General features: G+C 40.4%; 4 protein-coding genes across 7 annotated transcripts in view; 2 read left to right on the plus strand and 2 right to left on the minus strand.

The window, feature by feature from the left end:
• The window catches only part of otud7b (OTU deubiquitinase 7B), a 68,849-nt gene extending 54,967 nt beyond the window's left edge, over window positions 1-13,882 (minus strand). For both annotated transcript variants that reach the window (XM_063199359.1, XM_063199358.1), the window contains exon 1: window positions 13,682-13,882. The gene's annotated coding sequence lies outside the window, so the exon portion shown is untranslated. The remainder of the gene's footprint in view (window positions 1-13,681) is intronic.
• A 481-nt stretch (window positions 13,883-14,363) lies between these two features.
• Window positions 14,364-17,257, minus strand: rbm8a (RNA binding motif protein 8A). 2 transcript variants are annotated; one of them, XM_063199360.1, is made up of 6 exons: window positions 17,139-17,257; window positions 16,530-16,589; window positions 16,339-16,416; window positions 15,812-15,948; window positions 14,978-15,114; window positions 14,364-14,682 (listed from the first exon to the last, which is right to left on the minus strand). In XM_063199360.1, exons 1-6 carry the CDS (start codon window positions 17,203-17,205, stop codon window positions 14,637-14,639), a joined length of 525 nt encoding a protein of 174 aa, XP_063055430.1. In that variant the 5' UTR covers window positions 17,206-17,257; the 3' UTR covers window positions 14,364-14,636. The 2 variants fall into 2 exon arrangements, with proteins under 2 accessions (XP_063055430.1, XP_063055431.1); XM_063199361.1 differs by having other exon boundaries at window positions 17,145-17,248.
• On the plus strand, window positions 16,416-21,890 carry afp4 (antifreeze protein type IV). Of its 2 annotated transcripts, none has more exons than XM_063199363.1 (5): window positions 16,416-16,467; window positions 20,363-20,429; window positions 20,558-20,649; window positions 20,798-20,948; window positions 21,538-21,890. In XM_063199363.1, exons 3-5 carry the CDS (start codon window positions 20,601-20,603, stop codon window positions 21,752-21,754), a joined length of 417 nt encoding a protein of 138 aa, XP_063055433.1. In that variant the 5' UTR covers window positions 16,416-16,467; window positions 20,363-20,429; window positions 20,558-20,600; the 3' UTR covers window positions 21,755-21,890. The 2 variants fall into 2 exon arrangements, with proteins under 2 accessions (XP_063055433.1, XP_063055432.1); XM_063199362.1 differs by having other exon boundaries at window positions 20,576-20,649.
• A 2,949-nt stretch (window positions 21,891-24,839) lies between these two features.
• On the plus strand, window positions 24,840-26,778 carry LOC134448549 (type-4 ice-structuring protein-like). The gene is made up of 4 exons (XM_063198228.1): window positions 24,840-24,873; window positions 25,354-25,418; window positions 25,601-25,745; window positions 25,998-26,778. The coding sequence occupies exons 2-4, from the start codon at window positions 25,370-25,372 to the stop codon at window positions 26,404-26,406; spliced, it is 603 nt and encodes a 200-aa protein (XP_063054298.1). The 5' UTR covers window positions 24,840-24,873; window positions 25,354-25,369; the 3' UTR covers window positions 26,407-26,778.
• The last annotated feature ends 681 nt before the right edge of the window (window positions 26,779-27,459 follow it).

Consider the following 27,459-nt stretch of genomic DNA (forward strand, 5'->3'; position numbering starts at 1 on the left):
GGTAAACAGGGGGCGCCTTTTATAAGTGGCCCTGCCTGCAGACAGGGGGGAACGCAGCAGCACGGGGCGCACGCAGGAAGAAGGACACACACACACACACACACACACATCATTGAGCATGCCACTGGCCAACACTGGTCACCCGAGTGGCAAGCAACCAACCAACCGCCTCCTTCTGCTGCCTGCCGTATTTATACCATAACAAAACCTCCCAACAAAAAGTTGTTGAGGGGAAAACAAATTGCCATTCAAGTTTGAAGTGGTACCTAGGAAAAGTAGGCTAAATAAACAAACGGTGTGCACTGATAGACTACAGCAAGGTGCAAAAAGATTTCCCAACCGTCTTGTTCAGCTAAAACTAGAGCAAACAGCTACGTGACGGTGCTGCCAATCAATTGAAGCACATTCTCAACTTGACCTAGTATTCCCGCTGATATCCTCATCAAAACCATTCACATGAATGCGTATTATAAGCGTGATGCCAGTCCCCCTTCTAAAACACCCCCCCTTGAGTAAACATTCCAACCAGGACCCACTTTTCCCCTAACTATTGGTTTTCAATAAAAATATAAGAAATAAAGTAGAAGCCATTCTTTTTATAAAAGACAATATCATGGAAATACATAACATACAAAATACTTACCTAGACACCATCAAATAAATGCAGAAATGATACAGTATAGAATTGTAGTCGTCACATAAATAATAAAAGCTCCTATCGTCCCAAATGGCTTAAGCTTACTATTTGATGCGGACCCTTGAAGGACGTCTTTGCCATGTCTGTGCCTGAACGCTGACAAAACATTATTGAGAGTATGACCTTTCAAGCAAGTTATCCAACATCCGCATCACTCACTTCTACCAAAAGGGAACGACAGCAGATCACACTGTGCTTGCTGAATTAAATCGTCAATAACAATCCATTGAATTCTAAACATTTGTAGCGCTGCATCAAAAGATGCCCATTGCCCAGTTGGTTACAAATTGACTCTTTGACTTTGACAACCAGTACCAAGATGAAGAATTGAGGATCCTGACACAAATTACCAAATTCCTTAAACTGTAAGACACATTGATCTGCAACTGTCACACAGACAGATCCAGGTGGGCTACAGACGTTAACACAAGAGTTTGCCAGGCTTAATTCTAACAAAAATGAAGGCAAACGGCTCGGGAGCCCAAGATCAATCTTTTTATAACTAATGGGATCACAGCTGTATGGTGTTGGAGAATACAAAGAAAAATGCATGGTGATTAAGTGAAATAAGTAGGAACAAAGCTCTCACATGTGGGGCTGCATGAGTGCTGCTGGTGTTTTAGGGCTGTTTTCATTGATGCAATCATGAATACGCTCTACCAGTGTTTCCCATACAGTGAGGGCCGTTGTTCAAATTTGGCCTCCATAGCTCGTGGTGAGTTTATAGAGTTCGTGGTGTGCTCAAGATTGTTGCATTGCACGGTCATCTTCTACAACAGGTTAAAATAATAAATTAGTATACAACCTCTCGCACCATGTACTCGCGTGAATGTAAAACCTGTTCATTTAAGAGGTCCTTTCCAGATACAATCTGCAAACTGTGATGAAAGTGGCTAAGGCCAAAGAAAACCGCTCCCAGTATAGTGTACTGTATGTTGTCATTTCATAATTTTGACACAATAAGACTTTCCTGGCTTCAATGTTGATAAAAAAAATTAACTTCACTAACAATGAATCATCTTGGATATTATACTAGCATCCAACATAAAAACATTAATGTCAAAAAGTGTCTTTTGCAGTTAAAAGGTGGGTACAAGCTAGGGATGGCGAAAATTGAAAAAACTCTTAACCGGTTACAGAGACTCATTAACCGGTGGTTAACCGGTAATCTTAAATTTTAAAACGTCTGTGTGCCTGATATGCACAGCACTGATTTTTTTCATTTTTATTTTTCACAATCCTTTTTTTTTGCTGCGCAGACAGGACCTGCCATGTCCAGCCATTGTTGCCAGATGGAAAATGCTGAATTATCATACTAAAATCTCAAAATGATCGTTTTTTGGGAGGAAATTATTATTATAATTATTAATATTATTACATCCGGTTAACCAATGGCAGAAAATTTTAACCGGTTAAAGTTGAACCGGTCGATTACCGGTTAACCGGTTACCGGTTAACATCCCTAGTACAAGCTTGACAAAAACCTCAGCAAGCAGAGAGATACTAACTGACCTCATTTGGATATCGCTCACTGATGCAGAGCGCATCTGGAAATTTGGACTTGGCTGGCCATAAAGCAACTATCTGCTATACTCATACTAAGAACCAACAGGTACTGACACCTTCCAACTTCTAAACCACAGCGATTCATATTCTCGGTTGGTCCTTCTCAAAATAGTTTAAAGCGTAAAAGGTGCTCTGTGTAGGATTGTGGCCAGAGTAGATATTGCAAGTATGCACTGCTGCATATTGCCAAATTTGATCTTTTCATGAAAAGATTCACAAAGTAATAAAGGAATATTTACTAGTGCGACCAAAACACAGTAAGTTTTGCAGCTAAAATATCTATTCCTGGACATTTAAAATGACAGACATGGAGAAGATACACCTTTTCATTTATGAAAAATACAATTTTCCCGGCCCTTCCATGGCCAACCATTTGGGCACTTGTCTGCCATGCGGCCAACTCAGGTTCGATTCCCAGTCCAGGTCATTTGCCAACCCCTCCCTGTCTCTCTCCCCATTCGCTTCCTGTCCACCTCTCATACGGTCCTGTCTTCAATGAAGTAAAAGACCCAAAAAATATCTTTAAAAAAAAAAAAAAAGTACAATTTTCCCAGTCATAATGAATACTTAGTGGTGGTGGTAAGTATTTATGAAAAAGGTTACATTTGTGAATGCAGCATGAATTCTGAAAATAAATAAGGAAAAAATATATTAGACAGTGCACCTTTAAGAAATGCCGTCACTGCCCTTGTGCCCTTGTCAGGGGGGTATTAAATCATGGCACACCTCCAGGCCTTGCAAAAGTGTGGTGTTGTGTCTCCAGTTCGATTCTCACTCTGGTCATTCGGAATAATTGAGGAGAATGTCTGAGTTCTTAGTTCCGTGAGAATGCGCCATGGCCGTAATTTGTGAAGAAATAATTCCGCCATAAATTAGTAGATGTCTGTAAATTGAGGAGTTTTGCTTATCCTGTCCGAATGCGACCAAAAAAATAACACAGAGGTGTGGGGTAATTGCAAATTAGCAGTAAGCTTAGTTCAGGTAGGCCTAAAATGTAGCCATGTGAATCTGGCTTTACTTGTTGACTAAAATAACTTGTTCTCCTTTTCTAAACTAAGTAAATTGTGTACTAGGTTTTAGGGATGCAAACGATTAATCGATCAATGCATTAATCGATGAAAAAACATTAATCGCAATTAATCGCCAATTCAACTGACAAGAGACCCAGGTGAAATGGGCATGAGAAGAGTGCGCGTGTAGAGAGATGTGAATAGAGGGAATATTTAAATCACCCTTGGCCTAAAGAATATAAATGGAATTCATTTATATGTAGCACTTTATCTCACTTTTACATTTTTAGATTTAGTAGGTTTTTTTTGAGAATTATAGAGATTTCGGGGGAAACCGCCTAGGGATGGCACAAACCGCACCGAAAACCGAAACCGTACAATTCACACACATACCGAACCGAACCGTGCAATCCGTGGCAAACCGCAATTCATGTACTGCCCAAAAAAATCATCACTTTGTAACTGCAGTTATATAAATATTGTTTAATATTCCCAGTGCACCATTAATCATGAACTAAAAAAAAAGAACCGTAGAGAACCGAAAACCGTGACCTTGACACCGTGATATGAACCGAACCGTGAATTTTGTGAACCATACCACCCATAAAACCGCCACTTATCAATTAATCGTAAGTCGATCGATAAGGCAATCAACTAACGATTAATGAATTAATCGATAATTTGCATCCCTACTAGGTTTGTAAATTTTGCTTTCAACAGATTTCACAGACACTCTTGATTAAGTGTGAATGAGGCTGTGATCACACAAATGTAAGCCATACTGAGACTAAGCATACACCAGTTGTGAAGCAAGAAATCGAAAAGGCCTGTCCTTCAGACCCTCTCCAAGTTACTCATTATTAGCTTATTAGGAGTGAGTCGTGACTGTTGAAAAGACTAAGCTTATCTGGCTGCAAGCAACTCAATGCATTTTTTTTTAATCGACCTTCCAGATGTTTGTCCAAATTTTCTTGTCCTATGATGTCAGCCAAATGCCAGCAGAAGAATGTCTAACGCCGATTTGAAATGTTGAATGAATCACTAGCCCTTCACTAAAATTGGTCTACACTTTTTAAAAACCATGATTCATTATCTGCATCAACACGGCAAAGAGACCTGCTAACAGCAACTGAGTGCGTGTGTAGACACTGTGCCAGTGCCAAATCATAAGTTCAATCCATTTCAATGGGAAACATACTTTAAATATAATAGCTTGTTTTTTAAACATTTAACAGACTTGTGGGGACATTTCATTTTGGTTGTAACTTTCTTAAGCTTTAAAGGAAACTTTTATAGACCGGGATTGGTCCTGAGGGAAAACACAGATATCACTGGCCTAAAGAACAAGCAAACGAACCAAGAAACAAGAGTGAAAAGAGGCGAGCTAGGACTCATTGCAACAGAACACAGTAACAAAAAAGCTTTCCCAAAAGGCAGTCCTGCAGGTTTAGGGACCTACTGTGTGAATGAAGCCCATAGACGTAAGGCACAATAGATATTAGAGACAATTCTCTATGGTAAGCGTACCCATTAAGCCCATGTACCCTTTAAGCCCACTTTCAACTTTGAGGTCAATTTAAAGAAAGGGAAAAGGTGAATGTTGTTGTTCATCACCCTATCCAATTAAAGGGTTTAGTAACTGACAAAATGTTTTTTATTGCAAACAAATCACATTTTTTATCGTCGAGTTATTCCCGTCCAAGTGAATCCAGTCTCAGGACTACTGACAAGAAGTTGCCTCAAAACTTTGCTGTTTTGGGACATGTCAGAAATCATAAAATATCAGCTAGTTTAAGTCAAATGTTTTGAAAATACTTTCATATTTAGTAAACTAAGAGGTAAATGTAATGATTTTTCTATATATACATGCAGTGTTTACTAAATTATAGCATTTCCCTTCAAATGGAAAGATGTGTTTTATGAGCGAGCACACGCCGATATTTTCTTGATACAACCACACACCATCTTTATCTTACTCTACCGTAAGACTTAAGGTGGTTAGGTATGAATTCTAAGCATATTCCAGTTTGTTTGGCATTGGTCTTTAAAGAAATGCATCACGAAATGTTTTGTGGAGTTGATTATTTCCATAAAATAGCTTTTTGTATAGGCGGGCTTAATGGGTACAAGGTGGGCTTAAATGGTACACCCCATTGAAATGCATGCAAGTTTGCATGCATGCTTATGAAAAATGCCTTTGAGGGACATAAAAAGTGCTGTACAATCCCAAGTTGTTGGTTTAAAAGGCGTAATGTAATGAACTAACAATAATCAATAAGAAAAAATACATTTCTCTGTTTGGATGAAGAATTTTATGAAGTATATGAAGTAAAAGATGCCGTAATATTTAATTAGGTTTTATGCACAATTTTTTGAGCAAATCTTACATTTTTGGTCTGAAACCATTTATGCCATGTAGGCTCCACTGTTTAAATTCAATTCACACGCCTCACCAGGTATTTTGATAGAGAAATAACTATATGAGCTTATTTGGAACACAAGTGGGCTTAAATGGTACCAATGGTACCATTTAAGCCCATTCAGACTTTTCACTTTTCTCTGGAAAAAAATCTTCATATTGTACTTTGAAATATCCATCAACTCAGTGACAAACATTGAGAAGAGAGGTAAATCTTACTATTTAACAAAATATTTCACAAAAACAATTATGTGAAGATGATTGAAAAATAAAGAAATTTAGATTTTGGTGGGCTTAATGGGTACGCTTGCCTTATGTGCCCTGACATCACAGAGGTGACGTGACAGACTGCCACAACAAAGTTACAGCAAAAAGCCATTGAGCCTACAAGAACACGCACACACACGGGGTCAGGAGTTTCTTGTTTAGCGACAACAGTGAGCGCACACACACACTTATCTTCCATTTGATCCCACCCGACGTCCCCACCCAAACACAAAAACTTTTTTTTTCCCTTTTCAAAAATCAATATCCACCCTGCCGTTTGAAGTGAGGGGGCATGTTTCTACCACGCCTTGGCTTTAAAAAGTGGCCTCAAAAACAAGCAGCATGTCCACAGACTTGTCCCACTAACCTATAGATGGCATCGGTTTACTTATTCACCTGACACTGCAGATGGGGCGAAGGGGAGAAGGGGTAAGATGAGGGTGGAATGTTTTGGGAACATCTTGGTTCCAACTGGGCTAGGCAGCATTAAGCCGTGACACCAGATACCAGGTCATACTGCGCAGTACACACACAAACATACGGTACAGAAAAGCGCGCACACACACACACACACACACACACACACACACACACCATTATTTGCTCATTTAACAGCTGTTCAGAGTACTCGTCTCGGCCCACGAACACGCAAGTCACATTTTTACAATCATGCTGAATCAATACGAAAAGCATGATGGCAGGGGACCAATCACTTTTACATTGCCACATAGTAGTGGTCAGTGGAAAACATGGTTAAATAAACAACGGAGACCCAGCAGTCACATAGGGTGACAACATACCAGGTCAGCTACTCATTACCTACAAAGCAAACATAACCATCAGATATGTCTATTATCCAAAACAAGTAAATCAAGATGCAAATAAAGTTACAAGGATACTGGACCGTGGCTTTTTTATATAGATAAATCGATAGAATGTTTCTTTAATATGGACATGTTTCAGAAGATGAAGCACCCGTCTCATGGCTGGTTTAGATCAGGGTGCTAGCTGGAGTAAACAGCACAGGGAGGGAGGGATGCAGGTGTGTGTGTAAGTGTTAGTGTGTCAGTCAGTTCAGTTACATCACGTCAGTGTTGTGGATGACACACAGTCAGCATAAAAGCGAAGATGACATCGTGCTTCCTGGTGATGCACACAGCAGATGGGCTCAGAAAGTGGACAGAACAGTTTTGAAATCTTCCACAGTGTGAATAATTCCCAAATAAGAGATGAGACGCTTTTCAAAAAACATGAATCTTTTCGTGCTCCTTTGCAGAAAAGGTGCCCTGACCGCAGACTAGAAAAAAAAGGAAACGCCCACACGCAATGTTACATTTAACAATGTGGTTTACTGGAGCCGGACTTTTGCTGATTTTTGCTCATCTCATTATTCAAATGAGAAACTAAAAGATCTTGTCCATGTTCCAAAAACAACACAAACCAGCCCCTGAGCTCATCCCTCGTGTAGCAGCCATTGAACAGGTGTTCACGCCTTGAGTCGAGATGATAAACACGAGCGTGTACTTTCACTTCTCGCATCTAAATTCCTGTATAATGAGCTGTTGTGTTGTGTTGTGTGTTGACGGCTCTCCGTGGTGCTCTTTCCGGTCCGACAACGCGCTGGGCGTCAGCACAAACCCGTGCATTATTTGAAAGGCCAGCTGCAGGCCTCGCAATAAATCAATGTGAGATGGTCAGTACAGTGCAGCAGCCTTTAAAAAAAACTGCATTCCTGAAGCAGGAGAAACAAGCAGGCTATAGTGTCCCCGCAGTGACTGCAGCCGCAGGTATGGGGTGTGCTTCTACACGCATGGCTGCATTCCTTGAAGAGCTGTAGGCCTTACGTAACGCAAAACACAGCCTGGTGGAACAAACTCTTGTGCAGCCAGCCAGCCAGCCACTCACCAACACTCACAGTGTGCACACACGCACACTTTTACACACATGCAGCAAACCCACATCCCCTCAGGGAGACACATTTTGAAGTGCCTCACTCTCAAAGGAGACTCTGATACACAAAGTGGGGAGAAAAGGAGAGAGAGAGAGAGGGAGAGACTACTGTGTTCTGTCAATACATGTAAACAAGGAAGGCAATGAGAGTAACAGTCAGACACCAGCCCAGTCTCTGATGTCTTCATCTCCTCTGCTGGGTAAAGTACCCATCCCATCCTGTGTCTGCAGGGCAGTAGGAATTGGAACGAAGTAGAGGATGTTGGCATACCAAAATAAAACAAAACTGTGCTACTGCTTGGATTCAAGTTCAACCACAGGTACAGCTGTGGGAGCTGTAAGTGAAACTGGCTCAACAGTTCAACATTTCAGGCAAAGAGCTCTAGAGAAAAATAGGCTTAAAGGGTGTAAACAAAGACATATGGGACAAAAACAACCAATACAAGAAGCAAGTACATGTAAAATTAAACGTATGATGAGTCTTACTAATAACCACACTACTTAGTGAAATGGGTGATGTACAGGGGTTGGACAGTGAAACTGAAACGCCTGGTTTTAGACAGGCTTGGACAGCAGCCCGGCCGTGTATATTGACCCTGTGGAGCTACTGACGAGAGTTCTGGTGGAAACAGGAGCTTGAGGTGCACATTTAATTCTGCCATGATGTGGGCAGCTGTGATTTTATGTTAGGGATCCAGTCCAGGTTAGCACCTGAACATCCCTTTCAGACAGCTTCCTCTTGCATCCACAGTTAAGTTAATCCTGTTGTATGTGGTTCATCCGTTTTGGTGGTATGCTGACATTAACCCCGGCTCTTGATACATCACAAAAACTTGCCGCCTTGATCACAGATGCACCAGCAAGACGTGCACCAATAATTTGTCCTCTTTTGAACTCTGATGGGTCATCGATAATGTTACGTACAATTCATGATGATTGGCCACCAGGCTGGTCCAATTTAGACATAAACCCTCCACACTAAAATGACAGGTGTTTTAGTTTCAGTGTCCAACCCCTGTATAGCTGGCTTCACACTAAAGATTCGACAGTGTTTAGAATTGATTCACTCAGACAATATTAGAAAAATTAGGTTAGACCTAATATGCCAATGGTCCATTTTCAACAGACCATGTCTCATGACATGCAAGGCAAAAACCAAACCATACGTAAACAGGCTCTGAAGGTGTCCAAAGTCATGGTCTTGTATTTCTGTCCTAGTTTACGTAGAGGTTGGCTGGGGATGCCGGGCAACAAGCTGACAAAAGAACTTGTAAATAAAGGCTTGAATAATTCAAAGCTTGGTGTAACACTAGCCTCTCGTGTAAGGATGTTGGCTCTGGGTCTGGGAGCATGTCCGTCATTCGGGGGAGTTTTAGGTGATGGGGAGGAGGACCCGCCGGTAAAGGGAATGGGCAATAAACAGTGGTTTGGGTCACAAGAAAAAAAAGTACTCATAATGTAATGAACATGGAAATCATGGCCTTGCTACTAATGCGTAGTAATTCAAGATCATCCCCAATTAAAAGTTAACCAGATAGCCTACTATAGAATGACAGAGTTGGTATTGCTACCCCTCCACTCAAAAGCATTACAAAAGAGACCCATCTGATCTGACCCGCCTGGCACAGACAATGAAGTTAATTCAACAACGCACCACTGGCATTTTAAAAGAATGTCTAATGACAATTTCCAAACAACTCGATTTACTGTCGTCGCAATGCCGAATCAAAACAAAAAAAGGGCGTGCTGTAGCACTAGACCGTAGGAATCCGTTATCTTGTCACCTAGCACAATGTTAGCTGACACCATTGAAGTTTCTAGTCACTTGGCTAGGTAGCAAACAATGAGAAACACCACCTCGACTTTGTTTAGGAGACTATCTGCCAACACTCGGCTTCATTAAATGTGTGCTAAAGGGAGACCTCCTCAGCATAATATAAGTGTGCAAAATTTAAAAAATAATACATATCAAGAGGGCAGGCAAAACAACAAAAAAGAAATCATTGCTGGGCAACATTATGTCCAGTTAGCCTCAATCACATAGCTAGGGCATACAGACTGAGACTCCCAACGGAGTTCGCTCCCGGACGTGCGGTCCCCGGTGTTTCCATCACTCCCGGACTTGTAGTCCAGCGGATTGGTGAATTGATCATGCACTTTTGAGTAAAAGCATGAAAATTGGTGCACAACATATACCTCTTCCTATGCTTATTAATATAAGCGTTGGAGGCGTCGCGAAAAATGAAGAATTTTCAAGATGGCCGCCAAATCCAATATGGCCAACCCAAATTAATGAAACTACCTGACACGTTGTTGTAAAAGCATGAAAATTGGTACATATATCCTTCTTGATATGGTGATTAATATTAGCATTGGAGGCGTAGCGAAAAATTATGAATTTTCAAGATGGCCGCCAAATCCAATATGGCCAACCCATATTAACGAAACTACCTGACACTTTGTAGTAAAGGCCTGAAAATTGGTACACATGTCCTTCTTAATATGCTGATCAATGTTATTGTTGGAGGCGCCACGAAAAATGCTGTATTTTCAAGATGGCCGCCAAATCCAATATGGCCAACCCATATTAGTGAGAAACCATCATGCACTGCGTCATAAATGCCTGAAATTTGGTAAATACATACTCTATGATGTACCTATTAATGTTAGAAATGGAATTCTAACAGGAATTGTATAGCAGATGAGTGAATCCATTATGCACGTAGTAAAAGCATGAACATGGTTACACATTTCCTTCTTTTTCAGCTGATTATTAGATGTGAAAAACACAGAATTTTCAAAATGGCCGCCAAATCCAACATGGCCAACCCATATTAACTACCGGACACTTTGTGGTAAAAGCATCATAATTGGTAGCCTACACAGTTACTGTACATCTTTATGTTCCGATTAATATTAGGAATGGAGGTATGAAAAAAAAATCTGCATTTTCCAGACAAATCAAACATGTTTGACCCATATTAGTGAAACCACCATGCACTTTGTAGCAGGAGCATGCAATCAGCACACATATACTTTGTATAATAATATATTGATATATATTGATATGTATAATAATGTAGAAGGGTTCACGTGAGAAGTGTGTGAACGCACACAGACACACACACACACGTAATAGTCCTAAAAAAGATTACTCTGGAAGTGATCCTAACATAGCCTAATTTCGAAACATCAAACCCTACCCTACTAATGTTATATATAGATATGTAGTGTTACATATTGTGTTACAGTACATTAGTGAAACCAGGGCACAATTTGCCGCGAAAGCATGAAAACTGTACTTGTAGTAGAAACATATTTGTAATCTTTGAGTCAATAAATAATTTAGTCACATTTTCAATGGATTTGAGCCATTTATCATTGAAATAAATGTGCACAACCTTCATTCAAGTACTGTAGGTAACAAAACAAAATCTTGTCCCCCCTCAACATGGGGGTTAAATCAAATCTTATCAACTTCACCTTGCATATGTTGCATAGTTTGCATACCTTGAACTACAAATGCAGAAATGGGGTTTCACCATAAGCCAAATCTTGCACACCATTATTATAGCCAAAAAAATGAATCCTAATACTGTACAGGCAAACTTTCACTCAAGGTTACTCAAATTTACATACACAGAGTTGACTTTGCACCAACTGTACCATTCACCATTTATTCAAAGTTTGTGTGTATCTTTTAATTAGGCATTGTTGGCAGTTTGATTGATGTTGGCCATGGGATATATTACAACCTGGGGAATCCCATGCTGCTTTGCACACTTTCTGATCTGAAAGACAGCATGGATTCCATCCCTCAGAAATTGCATATGTAACCTTCAGAGTATCTCACTTGTGAGATCAACTGGTGTTAACCAGGCAAGACATACCAGTTTGTTTGAAAACCTTGAAGTACAGCTAGAAATAGTAATTAATTATTGGTTTCTTTTCTTAACCATGTTTTAATCATGTCCATGAATTGACAAATCTTGACCCTTTTGAATTTGTGGTCATGAGAGGCATATTAAACACAAGGCCTATGAAGTCGTCACTAACTGCTAGAGGTACTGTATATCCCACAATGTGCCTGGAGGATTAATGTATATGGGTTGGCTACATTTGATTTGGCGGCCATCTTGAAAATTCGGGTTTTATTTGCTATGCCTCCATTTCAAATATTAATCAGCATATCAAGAGGTAAATGTGTACCATTTTTCATGCTTTTACTACAAAGTGGGTTTTAAATTCATCAATGGTTCCATTAATATGGGTGGGCTAGATTTGATTTGGCGGCCATTTTGAAAATTAAACTTTCTTTGCAATGCCTCCATTTCTTTTATTAATCAGAATATAAAGAAGTAACTGGGCATCCATTTTCATGGGCTTACAACAAAGTTTCAGGTACAGTAGCTTCATTAATATGGGTTGGCCATATTGGATGTGGCGGCCATCTTGAAAATACGGCATTTTTCGTGGCGCCTCCAATGATAACATTGATCAGCATATTAAGAAGGATATATTTACCAATTTTCATGCTTTTACATCAACGTGTCAGGTAGTTTCATTAATTTGGGTTGGCCATATTGGATTTGGCGGCCATCTTGAAAATTCTTCATTTTTCGCGACGCCTCCAACGCTAATATTAATCAGCATATCGAGAAGGATATGTGTACCAATTTTCATGCTTTTACTCAAAAGTGCATGATTAGGCCCTTTTGTGTGTCTAATCCGCCGGACTATTGCGGTCCCCACCCGATTATATTTCACGTATTATCATATACTGCCACATACAAGCAATTTAGGGTTAGGTTTAGGTTTAGGTTTAGGGTTAGGGTTAGGGTTAAGGTTAGGGTTAGGTTTAGGGTTAGGGTTAAGGTTAGGGTTAGAAACAAAAAACTAACATCAACAAGATAACTGGCTCCGTAATATGGCGGTGGTACCGTTAGTCTGGCTAGTGGGAGCGAGATGAAATGGGAGTGTAATGAGATGGGAGCGTGAATCTGGGAATCCATAGCTAGTATTAGCTAGCGACGCCAGAAGTTGCACCTTACATTATTAAGGAACCAATAACTGATTATCCAGAAGTTATCTTGCAAAGTCGAGCAAACTAGCCAGACATGGTGTAAGAGTTGTAAATTGTGCAAGTTTGTATGCACAGATTCTGTCAGGACAATCAGTAGGATAACTGTCCCGTGATTATTTCTACACCAATAACAAACTGGCTAGCAAATGGTTCAGCTAACGTTGCTAAGCTACGCGGCCAATGCTAACTAATGTCACCAACCAAGGAATAACATTCAGGGAGCAGGCAAAACCTAGAACAAGTAACTACCGACTTGCGAGTCTCCCACCGTTGTAAAGCGTTCCGTATTAATTCAGAAAGGGCTGTAAAATTGAAGTGACCATTGGGAAATAGTCGTGGTTGACAACTTTGACAAACTTAAGTCATTAAGACAGATGTCAGCTGAACATTTAAACTACACAAACTGAATTGGCCACAACAGCAATGCATAGAGCTCTAGAACTAGATAGGGTTGCTGGCCCGAGTTCAAGATCAACAGTTTTAAGCTTTGTGTTTCCACGTACTCCAGGCGATACAGGAAAGTGTTTTAAATACCTCAGCCACGAACAACAGACACATTTTCAACCATGAAGCATTTGTAGAATAAAACTACTGTTGCCTACGTAACTCTGCAGGCTGAATTCAAAGCTGAGTTGCTAGCAAGCTAGCCACGAGCTAGCATGCTATCCAAATGGCCCTTGTCTGCTTACCTTGAGCGGCCTCGTACATGGGTCTTTCATCGTCCGATTAGTCTTGTCATTGCAGGTAGTAAAATGATTACTTCCAGATTTCTGACGACTTGTTTCTTTAATTGAAAGAAAATTACAACCACGTCCGGGCGAATATGATTTAAAAGACCCGATGATAAAGTATATTCACTCCCACAACAATGTCAACCAAGGCGCTGTGGAGTCCGCCCACCTCTAGAAACTTCAGCCCCTTGCCAATGACAGGGTAGATTTGGCTTTGATTGTCATCTGCCCAGCCAATGAGGGGGGAGATCATTCCACACGCTCTGCCCCATTGCTTTTGCATCAAATGATTTGAGTGAAGTATGCGAATGACGAGAACATTGCTACTAGATAAAACAATTACATGGGAAATTTACAAGCTGCAAATAATATTTGTCATGGTAAAATTGTATGTCTAAATCAGCATACGATTTGTTGGTCCTAATCAGTATTCATGTGTTTGACTACAAAACTTTCAGTAGGCTACCAATTGGTAGACATGGATCCAGATAAATTTTGTATGAGCAAGAGCAGGCCATGAGATTAAAAATATACATATTAATACATTAATATTGTTAAAAGACAACATTTGAGGCTGCGCCTTTCGAAAGAACACATTCAAAATCCCACCCAAGCAAAGATACACAGAGGACACTGGAAATTGAACTGGAAATGATTTAATATTTTTTTTAAAACAAAAATAGGAAGAATATGGACATATCCACTGATCATGTCCATTAAGATTTCACATGTACAAACAGTATGCAATCCACATGAGCCAAACTTCGGCTGTTAAAAGAACAAAATTTGACTCTACACGTATTTATAATATCTGAAGGGTGGGGCACCCAGTAGTAAGCAGTAAAATCAAAAGGTTTAAACAATCAATAGGGTGTCCTTTTCATGACCTTGTGACCCCTGTTGCCAAGGTGCTTCAGCGTCGTCTTCTGTCTGGGCTTCTGCTGCGTCGTCGGCCTCCCCTGCACACAAAAAAAGGTTAGTACCAAGGATCTATGGTACATAACATGCAACATGTATAAATGGCCACAAGATTTCCAACTCACTACATCCTCTTCAAGACCTTCAGTGCATAATAGTGGGTATTTAACACACACAATAAAGCTACCCTAGAACATGTTCAGTTGGTGATTACTGAACATTTCCACAGAGGGGTGAATGCAAGTACACGATTGAGATGCTTCAGAATAGATTACTTAATATTACCACGTCACCATTTTATACAACACACACAGAGAAAAATACACCCAAACATACCTTCTCTTGCCCTTTGGAGGTCCCCTTACGAAGCACCAGTCCACACTGATTGGTTGTCCCATAAGGTCTTGGCCGTTCAGCCCTTCCATGGACGCCTGGGCTTCTTTGTATGTTTCATATTCCACCAATGCATAGCCCTGCAAGTCAATGACAGTACATAGATATAATGACCATGGTGGATTCAAATACAAGCCAACTGAAAAGATCCATTTCCTTCAGACAGTTACACAAGCAGAGAAACGCTGGTATGAGCCGCAGCAACTACATTTAATCTACTGCTGCCACCTAGCGCCCATCCTGTGCAAAGTCGTGTATGCAAAGCACACAGACAAGTCTACAACACCCAATTACATGAGCCAATTACAACACCAGTGGACAACTCATTTAGAAATTCTACCACACAAAAAATAATTAAGGGCTAAATAAACCATAAATTTCAAAAAGTTCCTGTACTGTACTGTAGTTCAAAGTCTAAACTAGAAATGCATTGAGAGAGCAGAGCTCTGCCTTGGAAGCTGTTTGACAGAACATTAGACTGTTACTTTCAAGTCTTTCTGCATTGTTTTTTTTATGGAGTTAGAAACAGTAATGTCCGAATTTGCCCTATCCCACAATGGTGAATAATCTTTTTTTTAAGCTGGATCACCACCAACATTTTATCACAACTTCCTTTTGTCATTTCCAACAAGTCCACAAATTTTTCATCAAATACATTCATAAATTTATCCTACTGACAGACAGTCAAATCAACCAACCGAAAACATAACCTCCTTGGCGGTGGTTAAAAAGGGATTGGCATAAGTAATGTGTTATAAAGGAAAAGCAAAATCCTACCTTAAGGTAACCTGTCCTTCGGTCCAAGTTCAGATGCAAGTTCTTGATTTCACCGTATTCTGCGAATTTGTCGTGAATGTCCTCTTCTGTCGCTTCTTCGTGTACACCAGTCACAAACAAGATCCAACCCTCTACAGCTGAAAAACAAAAGCATCCAGCAACACAGATTAGTCCCATTTTACTTACATTTCAGTCTTATTTAAGGCAAAGAAAACTTCCTCTTTCCCTTATGTGAAACTGGATGACACACACCACCTGTACCAGCTTCAACTAGTATCTTGATAGGATTAGTTGAGGAGTATACAATAATAATGTAGGATGAGGAGGTGGCACGGTTTAGATAGCATTCATAGTTTGGTGTACATTGTAATACAGTAAGTTCAAGTCTGGAGATGCTCCTCCTCTGTATCTTCATAGTGTGTGTGTAGTCAGTGCATGGCACTGACATGTCTTTATGCTCATGTCTTTTGCTCATGTCCTAAGCAATAAATAAATGTGGCTGATGACTGGTCCTGTGATCAACTTACATCTTTGGGGACCAGGCTCATCTCCATCCTGTTCCACTGTGTCGTAGTCCTCCCTCACTCTGGATCTTGCACCTTCCTCTGCAATAAATGAACACAATAATACTTTGTATCAGGGGAGGAAAATGGCAAGTAAGTTTTGCACTGTTTAACAGTTGAATGTCGCATACATCTTTTAAATGTGGTTTACTTACCTGATCCAAAACCACGTCCTTTCCTTTTCTTGGCCTTCTCTTTCAACTTGTGGATGCTTTCTGTTAAAGTGAGACAATCAAGAATAAAAGTTAGGTTGGGACGTGTCGTCGCATGCTCCCACTTAGCTGTTCGCCTGTAGACTTCCTTGAACAACACATGTAGGCAAAAAATAACAAACACGACGCAATAAGTAAACTTTACAGGCCGTCCAAAAGAGAACTAGCAACATCACACACATTAGCTGTTTGGCTAAACCTTCAGGCTTTTCCAAATACTAGCTGTTGCTGTTAGCCTAGCGGCTAACTACTTATCCAACAACGCAGCATAGTAGCAGCCAGCGTATTTGTAGCAATTGCAAGGAGTTTGGGTGAGTTTTAGTTGAACCAATAGGTATGGTTCACAATAAGACCAACTGTACAAGTAGAGTTATGTTTCAGCAAACATGTGGCCGCTGATGACAAAGCCAGCTAGCCGGCTAGTTTGAATGATCCCCTTGCCCGCGTGAACAGGCCAGCATCTTGACAAGCTACCGAACCAGGCGAACTACCTCATTCGGTAAAAGCAAAGCACTGCTTATATTAGCTCGGTTTAAAACAGAAAATAATCACCATCACCATCTTCGTCCATAGGAAAATCCTCGCCCCCAGCTTCGTGAAGATCTAAAACGTCCGCCATGATATTTGTTAGCCTGGTTGTGGCTGTTACCGCAATGCCTGATGGGATACATAGCCTGAAAGTACAAGGATGACTTTCTCGAAAACATAGGGGGCGCTGTACGGCAACTGGTCCCCTTTTGGTGCATTTACAGTAGGCCTATCTAGTTTCCAGAGATTTACACAGCTCTGTGAAGAAAATAAAATACTGGAGTGGGGTAAACTAGTGATGGGCCAATGAAGCTTTGTTGAAGCTCTGAACCATTAGGCACATTGCTTCAAAAAATGGGTTAGTACTTGAAGCTTCAGTAACAGGGCCCTCTCCTGGTGAAAAGTCATGTTTGCAATTAAACGGGCTCAATTCGATAAGATGAGATGTTGTGCCCTCATCATCTGCGACGTACATTACCCCCAATATTGGACTGAGCTCATTGCACACTACTTCCAGACATTTGACATTTTAGATTAATCCTACTGATGAGGCAGTTGAGGTAGACGACATTACAACGGCTACGATGCCACATTTATTTATTTATTAAATTATTATTAGGCTATTTTTTGGGCGATCAGAAAAAATGTTGCTGAACATGAATGTCTTCAACTTGTTGTGTTCATAACGTATGATGATGATGTCTACTTGTCTATCCAAGTGGGACTTATAGGCCTAATGGCAGTCAATAAAATATCTATTCTCTCCACTGCAACCTGGCAGACGGCTCTGCAGTCCAAACACATTTGCGCGCGCCTGCTGGTTCGTGTGGCAGCGCGAAACACTGCAGCTTCTTTCGGAAAACTGAACCAGTTTACTGTTTCATACGTCATATATCACGTGGTTTTTCCGTACTGAAGCAAACTTCGGAACAGTGGTTTAGTGGTTTTCACAGTTGATGGTTTGAAACACGTTCCGGCGCGCTTGTGCCAGACTGCCATCACTAGGGTAAACATGTGCTTAGGTTTAGGTAGCATCTTCATCATTAAAGCTTTCCACTTTTCCTTCTCTATGCACTACCCATAGGCCTGGTCTACAAACTTTTGTATGTGCATAGGGAAAAGTAGTGTGTATAAATTTAGTCATTCTTAAATATTACTATAATAGGCCTATATTAATGTATATTATTATTGTACTACTTATACACTTTTGGCAAACTCGGTCCTGATCTCAGCACTACTAAGTTTCACATTGTTAGTGGAAGGTTGGCCTAATAAATAGATAGTATACGACTGGCAAGCCCGGCTGGTCTACTCAGCAGTGATAAAGTAGGCTACTGGACTGGGGGAGTGGAATAGAAGTCTACGAGTCTACGAGTAGGCTACTAAATCAAGAAACTGACCTGAGTTAGGCCTACCATACTCAAGTGGAAGTAGGCTACATAAGCAGCTAAAATATCTTGTAGGCTACTTAAGTAGACTTGTTTTTAAAAATACTTCTCTTGTAATGAAAGTAAATGTTTTGGAGTAAAAGTTACATTCATCGTAATTAAGTAAAAGGTGGAAGTAAGAGGGAGAAAAATATTCCAATATGGTACAGATAGTGGATTTTAAGTAGAGTAGGCCTACTACTTAAGTAGTTCTATTAGAATAGAGAATCTTTGGTTCTACTTCGTTAATATACAACTCTGCTACTCAGTGTGGTTGTGTACAATAGACTGATGGAAACCCTTGACAAACCCAATTAAAGTGGTTTAGTCAGATGAATGGCATTTCAATGGATTGGTTGTCATTTTGGGAAATACTTTGATGATGACATGAAGGGTTCAGATGCAAAAACCCCTAAGTGCCATTTCAGAAAATAATCTTAATTCATTTTTATTTAATACAAATATATCAAAATTTCATATTTTTTAAATTGTATTTATGTAATATAACTATGTATATGTATTATCAAGTACATGAATGTAAACCAAACCAACAACTGGCTTCTCTAAAAATATAGAAGTGCAGGTCTTCAGAAAGGGAGTTAGGGGGTTTTGCTTCTGAACTCTTCACATGTTAACATTTTTGTGGAGTAGGCCTACAGAAGATGACAACAATTAAATGATGGTGTCCAGAAGCATACACCTAATAGCCCACACATTGCAAAAATCCTACATGCACATTCATGCCGCGTCGTAATAGTTTGTGGTCATCAATCATACTGTACCTACGGGGCTACTATATATTTTACAATATGCTGAAATATTTCACAATGATGGAATAGCAAAACTACTTTATTTTATTTTATATCATTTACTGTAGCAAGTAGATCTGTGTTGGTAGGTAAGGTGACATCTCCCATAGTCAGTGCTTAATTTGTCAAGCGGGAGGTCACGGAGCACAGAGGATGGGTGGCTCCCCCCCGAGGGGGGGGTCTGTGATGTCTTTCCATGAGGTTCCATCCAAGGTTCCAGAGCTCTCGTCTGAGGTTCCGGAGCTAGCTCCCCCTTGCTCCCCCTCAAATTAAGCACTGCTATAGTCAACTGAATTCCTTGACATTCTACAACCTTTTCTCAAAAAGTAGGCCTGTAGGTTGAATATTTGTTCATTTATCTTTCTTATTGTCAATCAGTAAAACAGAGCTTCTGGTGATGACTTTGTCATGTGAAGAAACTTACATGACATCTGATCTGTGAGTGGGGAGATAACACGATTGAGGACAGTGACTCTCATGCCCTTCTTTTACCATCTGAGAAAATCTTCTCTATAGCCTATTTGTTTTATTTTGGCATATACATTTGGCCTTATACATTTGGCTTGTCTTATGAATACAGTAACATTAGATCTAACATTCTTTTTCTACCCGGCCATACAACACATCAAAGTTTGTTTTACCACAAAAACACCACTGATAAATGTATTGAATGCGTAGCCATACATCTATTTAAGTATACAAAGCAAATATTTGATGAAATTGACAACAGCCTTACTGGTGAAAGAAATGAAAAGCAGCTACAGTAACATAATACTGCAACATATTGGCAATCCTTGCCATGTCATGTCAGTCCAGAATAATGATAATACAAAGAAGATAACCCTGACCCTAACCTCATGGTCTTTGACAAGACACTGAGGCCCAACTGAGTGTATCAAAGGTCAACTAATTTTCTGACCCAGCAAACATTGCAGCATCTTGATTTAGTCAAGTAAAAAAATCCAATCAATTTAGACAAAGGGTTAGATTGATCTGTGTTTGTTTCCATCAGTATAAAAACCTTGCAGTAGAAGGAAGAGGACACCATCACAGAGGGTCACAGAACGACTGGCATAACGGTATGACTATTTTTCTTTCCTTTAATGCTGTATTTTTGTTTCCTGTATTGTGTGTTTTGTGCTTTGTAAACTGTACAAAAAGTAATCATAATGCTGCTCATTTGAAACTGACATTTTGAAATTAACAGGTTTTGTTCTTTTTTAAGTCATTTTTATACTCATCGTGCGACAATGAAGTTCTCTCTGACAGTTGCCCTTGTCATCCTGGTTATTTTGCAAGGTAAACATCTAAATCTTTTCAAAGTTGAGCTGTTGTGAAAACAAAATTCCAGCCTGGCAAAGATTATTCCATGGTTGCAAATGTTTTGTTTTGTGTCCTAGTTCTGTTATGTTCTTGTGTCTCATAATATTGTTGTCTATTCCCTCAGGCACAGAGTCTGCACCTTTGGTGAAGCCAGATCTATCTGCTGAGATTGCCAAGGTCACCCAGTACTTCCAGGACATGAGCAAACTGTTCACTACCACCTCCACTGAACTGGTAGAGAAAGTCAAGGCCTACGAGCTGACCAGCAAGGCAGAGTGAGTACTGGCAATGGAGCAGTGTAGCCTGTTTTGCTTTATGTAGCGTCTTTTTGCAGATGAGCCTGCCGGCAGGCCTGTTCACTCTTTTCTGTAAAGAATCAACATCAACACTGCTATATAGTGACAGATCATTTCTATTTTTCTGACGATAAGGTTATAACAGAGGCTCTTCACAAAGCGGAATGGGAAACAAAACATTCTTAATGTGTAACAATGTTCCGTTTAGCCGGGTTTTTTTTTTTCATTCTGATAATAGGATAAGAATCATTGTGACATATAGAATTTGTTTCCCTACACATTCAACCATGGTTGAAGCGCCCTTGAGTATAGCACCTAACACTAAACTGCTCCAACTTGTAACCAATGCCTTATAACTGTATGCCACTTTGGACAAAATTGTCAGCTAAGCGTAATGTTATGTACTGTTATGTAATAGATTGTAATTAAACATAATTTAATGTAATGAGAATGGTTTCAACAACTCATGTCAACCATTTTTAACAAACGTCCCTTTGACCTCATAACCACCCAGTGGAGAAACACTACTAGTCATGTCATCTTCTATTGATGGTCTTCTCCACATTAGGGCATACCTGGAGGAGGGCAAGGCTCTTCTGCAGCAACTGGAGAAGGTGCAGGAGGAGATGAAGCCCCTGGCCGCCAGCATCGAGGAGCAGCTGAAGCCCCTGTCAGCATCCCTGCAGGCCCACATCAAGCCCCTGGCCGCCTCCCTGGAGACCCAGATAGAGGACCTCATCAAGAGGGTGGTCACCCAGACCAAGGCCCTGCTCCCCCCACAGTAAAACATGACTGGCTCAATATATAAGTCACTGCTGTTTACAAATGACAGTGTATGTGTTTGGACTTTTGGACAGTTCTAAAACTCCATTCTGCTCTCTGTCAAACTTGACATGAGTTTTACTGACTATTTATGTGAAAAAATAAAACGTAATTTTTGTGTGACAACTTGTGCAAGGTTTTGTTTTTTTGTTTCAGCTTTAAAATGTTTCCATCCTGAAGTCAGTGTGGCATAAATTAGTTGCTTGTCACAAGCAGTGTTGCAAAAAGATGTTTGGAAAAGCATGGTTGAAAAATACTGTTCCTTCAAATACTCTGGAAGTCTAGTAGTTATTAACGGAAATGGCAGGACACAGTAAATGTAGGAAAGCCTATCAAGGTATAATAACATCACAACACACAAAAGAAAATGAGAAAACCAATATAAACCAACCAAATGAAACAAGCTCTGAAAAAAGCAGGACTGGAATGACATTGTATCTAACGGAGAAATCGTGATGCACCATGATACGAGTCATGATATTGTAGTACATCGCAATGCAAGGAGGGAGTATCGTGATATGCCGTTTCAAAGTGTTGTTACCCTTCAGTCCAGAAAACAACCACATGATACAATGTGATAGGGCTTCCAAGCTTCAAATTATCATCATAAAAAATGAGTAGCCTCTTGTAACCTATTCTACCTATAAACTGTCATCGTTTTTATTTATAATTTTATTTTGTAAGTTGGAAAATGTGGAAAAAGTAATCATTAATTAAAAAAAAATCATTTTATAAATTTGCATAAAAATTGTGGGGTGTATTGAACCGTTGGTCAAAAATCACAAACCAAAATGCTCTTTTTACTTTAACAGTATGAGAAGAGTATGATTAATGTTCCCATTGATATTGAGCAATACCAACTGCCAGGATACTCCAGAGAGGATTCATCATCCAAGGAGATAGGATTAGGATGCAGCTATATAACTGAGTAGTTTACCACTCACCCATTCAATTGAGGTGTTGATGGCACATCACTTGCCTGGTTCACACCCATCGATTGCACATTGCCAAATTAATTACACACAGTGCCCTAATATCTCACCCAAACACAATCACAAAACACACAGCCATTCATTCCATTCAGCCAAAGAATTCAGCAAATGTAGTAACCTGTAGGCTAATAATTATTACCAGGAACAAAGACACATGATTGTCAATTACCAGTCAATTATCACTTACTTTTTCTGAACTTGGCTGTAACTGACATGTTTGGAATTCAGTCATTTTATCCATTCCAAATCTTAAAATGGAATGGCCATGGACATGTAATTTGTAAAAAGCGCATGCCACCTCACCCCTCATTATTGATATCTGGTAGAATGCTAAATGGTGGTTTTAAGGTGAACATCAAATCTCTTAACTGGATCTTTTTTCTCAATTTCATTAGTGATAAGGGTCAGTGAAAGCATTTTGTATGGCTTGATTTTGCCTTTCATCCTTGGCTGGCGTAGAAAAAAAACAACTTTTATCACAAACTGTCCGCTTACAAACACAAGCTGTTTTCGCGACTCATTCCACTGTCTACTGCAGATTGACCAATGGGCTGCCCCCTCTAAACTGTGGGCCAGTCCCAAAGACAGGGGTGGGGAACCTTTTTCATTCGAGGGGCCCCTTCAATTTCATCCGAGGGCCATACAAGTCCTCCGAGGGCCGTACTAAGAACACAAATCAGGATTTCCCCTGCACTTTAGGCCTTAAGGCAGTCACCTTTAAAACAGACCCCACCTTCTCTATGTACCCTGAAAATAACTTAATGGTTTTGCAAATGTACTTTCTAAGATTACATGACAAAATATGTCATATTTCATGTGAAGCTGCATAACATTAAAATTACATTGGGGGCCGGATAAAACGGCCCTTGAGACGTAGGTTCTCCACCTCTACCCTAAGACAACAAACAAAATAAACAAAAAAAGTAATAAAAAAAGAAAGTAAGAAAAGAAAAGAAAAGAAACAACAACTACAGAATGGGGTCTGCCAGCCTACTGAGAAAATGCCCTTCATGCCAGATAACCATTCCAGCACTGCCTTCATCTCACAGCCTCCTCACTCAAGATGTATGAACTTCAGTGATTCAGCATTCATGGCTGCCAAGTGACTGTCAGCTCTCTGTCACTACAGCAGAAGCTTGTTCGTTTTCTTTTACAAAAGCATGAGTTAAACTGTCTATTCACTGCTTTATTTTCAGATTAAAAGTTAAACAAATTTAAACAATGAGATTGAAATGATTTGGAACTTTTGACATGCAAAAGTTTTTTTTTTTAAGTTCTTTTAAAGTGAGCAATTGGACTTTTAAAACAAGGGGTAATCAGAGTGATGGTTTGATTGAATAATCATTTAAGTCAAAACAAATGAACACAGAAAAGTAAATTCTGAAAGGTCTTGTCAGCTCTGGAATCACATTAACCACTGTATGTTACTGTTGAGGAAATCAGGCATGGGATTACATTCCCTCCCCAGACATATGCGCACGCTGCCGCGTGCACACACACACACACACACACACACACACACACACACACACACACACACACACACACACACACACACACACACACACACACACACACTGTGTGTGTGTGTGTGTGTGTGTGTGTGTGTGTGTGTGTGTGTGTGTGTGTGTGTGTGTGTGTGTGTGTGTGTGTGTGCACGCGGCAGTGTGCGCATATGTCTGGGGAGGGAATGTAATCCCATGCCTGATTCACACACACACACACCTGTGTCACACACACACACACACACACACACACACACACACACACACACACACACACACACACACACACACACACACACACACACACACACACGGCACCACAATGTCCACCAACCACAACCAACATACCATAAGCATTCTGGACTTTGTAAGGACATCACCCATGTTCCGTGTGGAGAATAAAGGTTTTGCCAACTCAACACTGTCTCACTTCTATCCCTTCCTACATGCTAGCTACAGGAATTTCATCATGTTTACTATACTTAATCTAATCTAACGCTTTGACCCAAGCTCTTAGAAGCAGTATAAAAGGCCTCCAGCATCTGGGAAGAGGCACCGTCAGGTCCCAGCACCCTCTGAGTTAAGGTATGTCTCACCCGTCATTCCCTTTCTTTTTTAAAACTCTGACTGACTTAAAAGTATGCATAGAAGGTGTCTTTTTTGCATTTTCTAAGTATATTATTTATACATTTACTATTTACACATTTACTTTTAGGTGATAAAGGCTTACTGTAAGGCTTTAGATCTCATTGTACTGTGTACATGCGTAATGGAAATAAAGGCTTTCTCTATGTTTTACTCTATTCAATAAGTGCTACATATAGTTCATATTAGCATTATGGTTTATGGTAGTATACTACATAACTGAGGGGGTTAAATGAGGACACAGTTTGTTTGTGATGCTTCATAAAAATAAAAATAAAAAACAACAATTAAATGCAATGTCACTTACAGTAGGCCCATGTAACTGTTGCCTCATGGTGATTTTGTTTCGATGACAAATTTAATGGTGCAATAGATTTATTGTGGTAGGTTAAAAATATTGTTTTGTTTTGCTATTTATAGATAGGATATAGCCACAATGAAGTTCTCTGTGGTTCTCGCATTGGTTGTGCTGGCAATTGCCCAGGGTAAGTAAATGTGGCATTATGTATACCATACTTTTGCACTTACAGTATGTGAAACTGAACATCACATAAACAAAGAGTTCAAATCCTCAACAAGTCTTGCCTTATGTGTAGATTTATTTCAACTTGTCTATGGAACTTTTTCCTGTAGTGACGACACTGTGGCTTTCTTTTCTCTTCCACAGGCACTGAGTCCAGAACACTTGTGAAACGTGAGGCGGAACTTGAGAAGATCACCAAATTTTTTGAGGACCTCAGTGCCACCATTACCACCACCACCAATGACCTTGTGGAGAGACTGAAGGCCCAGGAACTCTCCGCCAATGCCGAGTAAGTCCCTAATCAGTGGAGTGATGGATTGAAACAAAATGTTATCATTTGACACTGAAATGACACACACTTCTGATAAAAAAAACGAGATGGCCCATGTTTGGAGTCATGTTATCTTATTTGGCTGAGTGGAATGACTTTGTCAATCTCCTGCTGACATAATGACATTAGCAGTCACAGTCTTGATGATGACCATTCTCACGGCATTGTGCGACCTGTTCTCTCTCCCATCCTCTATTCACACCGCTGTAGGCTTTTCCTTCAGGAGGCAAGAGGTTACATCCAAGAGCAGCTGACTCCCATCGCCACCGCCGTTGAAGAGCAGATGCAGCCAGTCATCGCGTCCGTGGAGGACCTCCTGAACAAGATCGCCGACCAGGCCAAGGTCCTGATCGAGTCCGTCGAGACCCAGATCACTCCCCTCATCGAGGCCCACGTTAAGCCTCTGTCCGAATCCGTGGAGGCCCAGGTCAGGCCTGTGCTGGATTCAGCTGAGGCCCACATCCAGTCCCTCGTCGAGTCCGCAGAGGCCCAAATGAAGCCTGTGATAGAGTCCGCCGAGGCCCAGATCATGCCCCTGGTTGAGTCTGTTCAGGCTCAGCTAGAGACCCTGGTCAATCAGCTTGTGGATCAGACCAGGGCCCTGCTTCCCCCTCAGTAAAAAACAACATGTATTTATATAGCGCAGCATCACAACTATGAAGTTGACTCAAAGCGCTTTCAAAATACATACGACACACATGCTTATTTCTACATACACCAGCTCTGGAGGCTGCCGTACAGGTTCTACTTATCTGAAAGTCGTTATCAAATGCTAAGGTTGCAAGGGAGGGGTCTTGTATGCCTACACAGCTTCAACTTGAGGTTGCACTGTCCCTTTCTCCCATAGTCTCTCCTGTATTGCCTTATTAGCTTGGCAGGTATGCTGTTACTGTACAAAACCAAAGCAGTCCATTGTTTAAAAGCACTGTGCCATTTATGTGCAACCCACTTGTATCTACTGCTTTATTCAATAAACAAAGATTTGAAATAATTATTTACACTGTTTTTGGATACACCAGTCTAAAATGCTTGTATTGTAGGGCCTACCACACAATGAAGACACAATTGCACACCATATAAGAAATCTGGTTTTATTAGAGATATGGTAAATACATTAAAGGGACACTCTGTGAGATTTTTAGTTGTTTATTTCCAGAATTCATGCTGCCCATTCACTAATGTTACCTTTTTCGTGAATACTTATCACCACCACCATCAAATTCTAAGTATTCATTATGACTGGAAAAATGGCATTTTTCATAGGGCCTACATGAAAAGGGGGATCTTCTCCATGGTCCGCCATTTTGAATGTCCAAAAATAGCCATTTTTAGCTGCAAAAATCACTCTACTTGGACCACACTAGAAAATATGTGTTTATTAGGCTACTTAGTAAACTTTCATGTAAAGATCAAATTTGGCAATAGGCAGCCCAGTTTCAATGAGCAGCATAGTTGCAGTAGGCCTACCGTTTTTGACCAGTTCCTGCACAGTGTCCCTTTAAAAGACAGTTGCTTGGTGATGGCCTAGGCTATTTGTTTAGAATATTTTCATTACCCTTGAACCCACGCACTAGGCCACGTTATTCTTGCGGCCCAGTTTATCAGCCTTGTGATTGTGACGCCTGTCTTCTGCATATGGGACAAGGACTTGAATCAAGCCCCTCGATGCTCC

The sequence above is a fragment of the Engraulis encrasicolus genome, chromosome 5 (assembly GCF_034702125.1).
Source record: "Engraulis encrasicolus isolate BLACKSEA-1 chromosome 5, IST_EnEncr_1.0, whole genome shotgun sequence".
NCBI classification, from domain to species: Eukaryota; Metazoa; Chordata; class Actinopteri; order Clupeiformes; family Engraulidae; genus Engraulis; species Engraulis encrasicolus.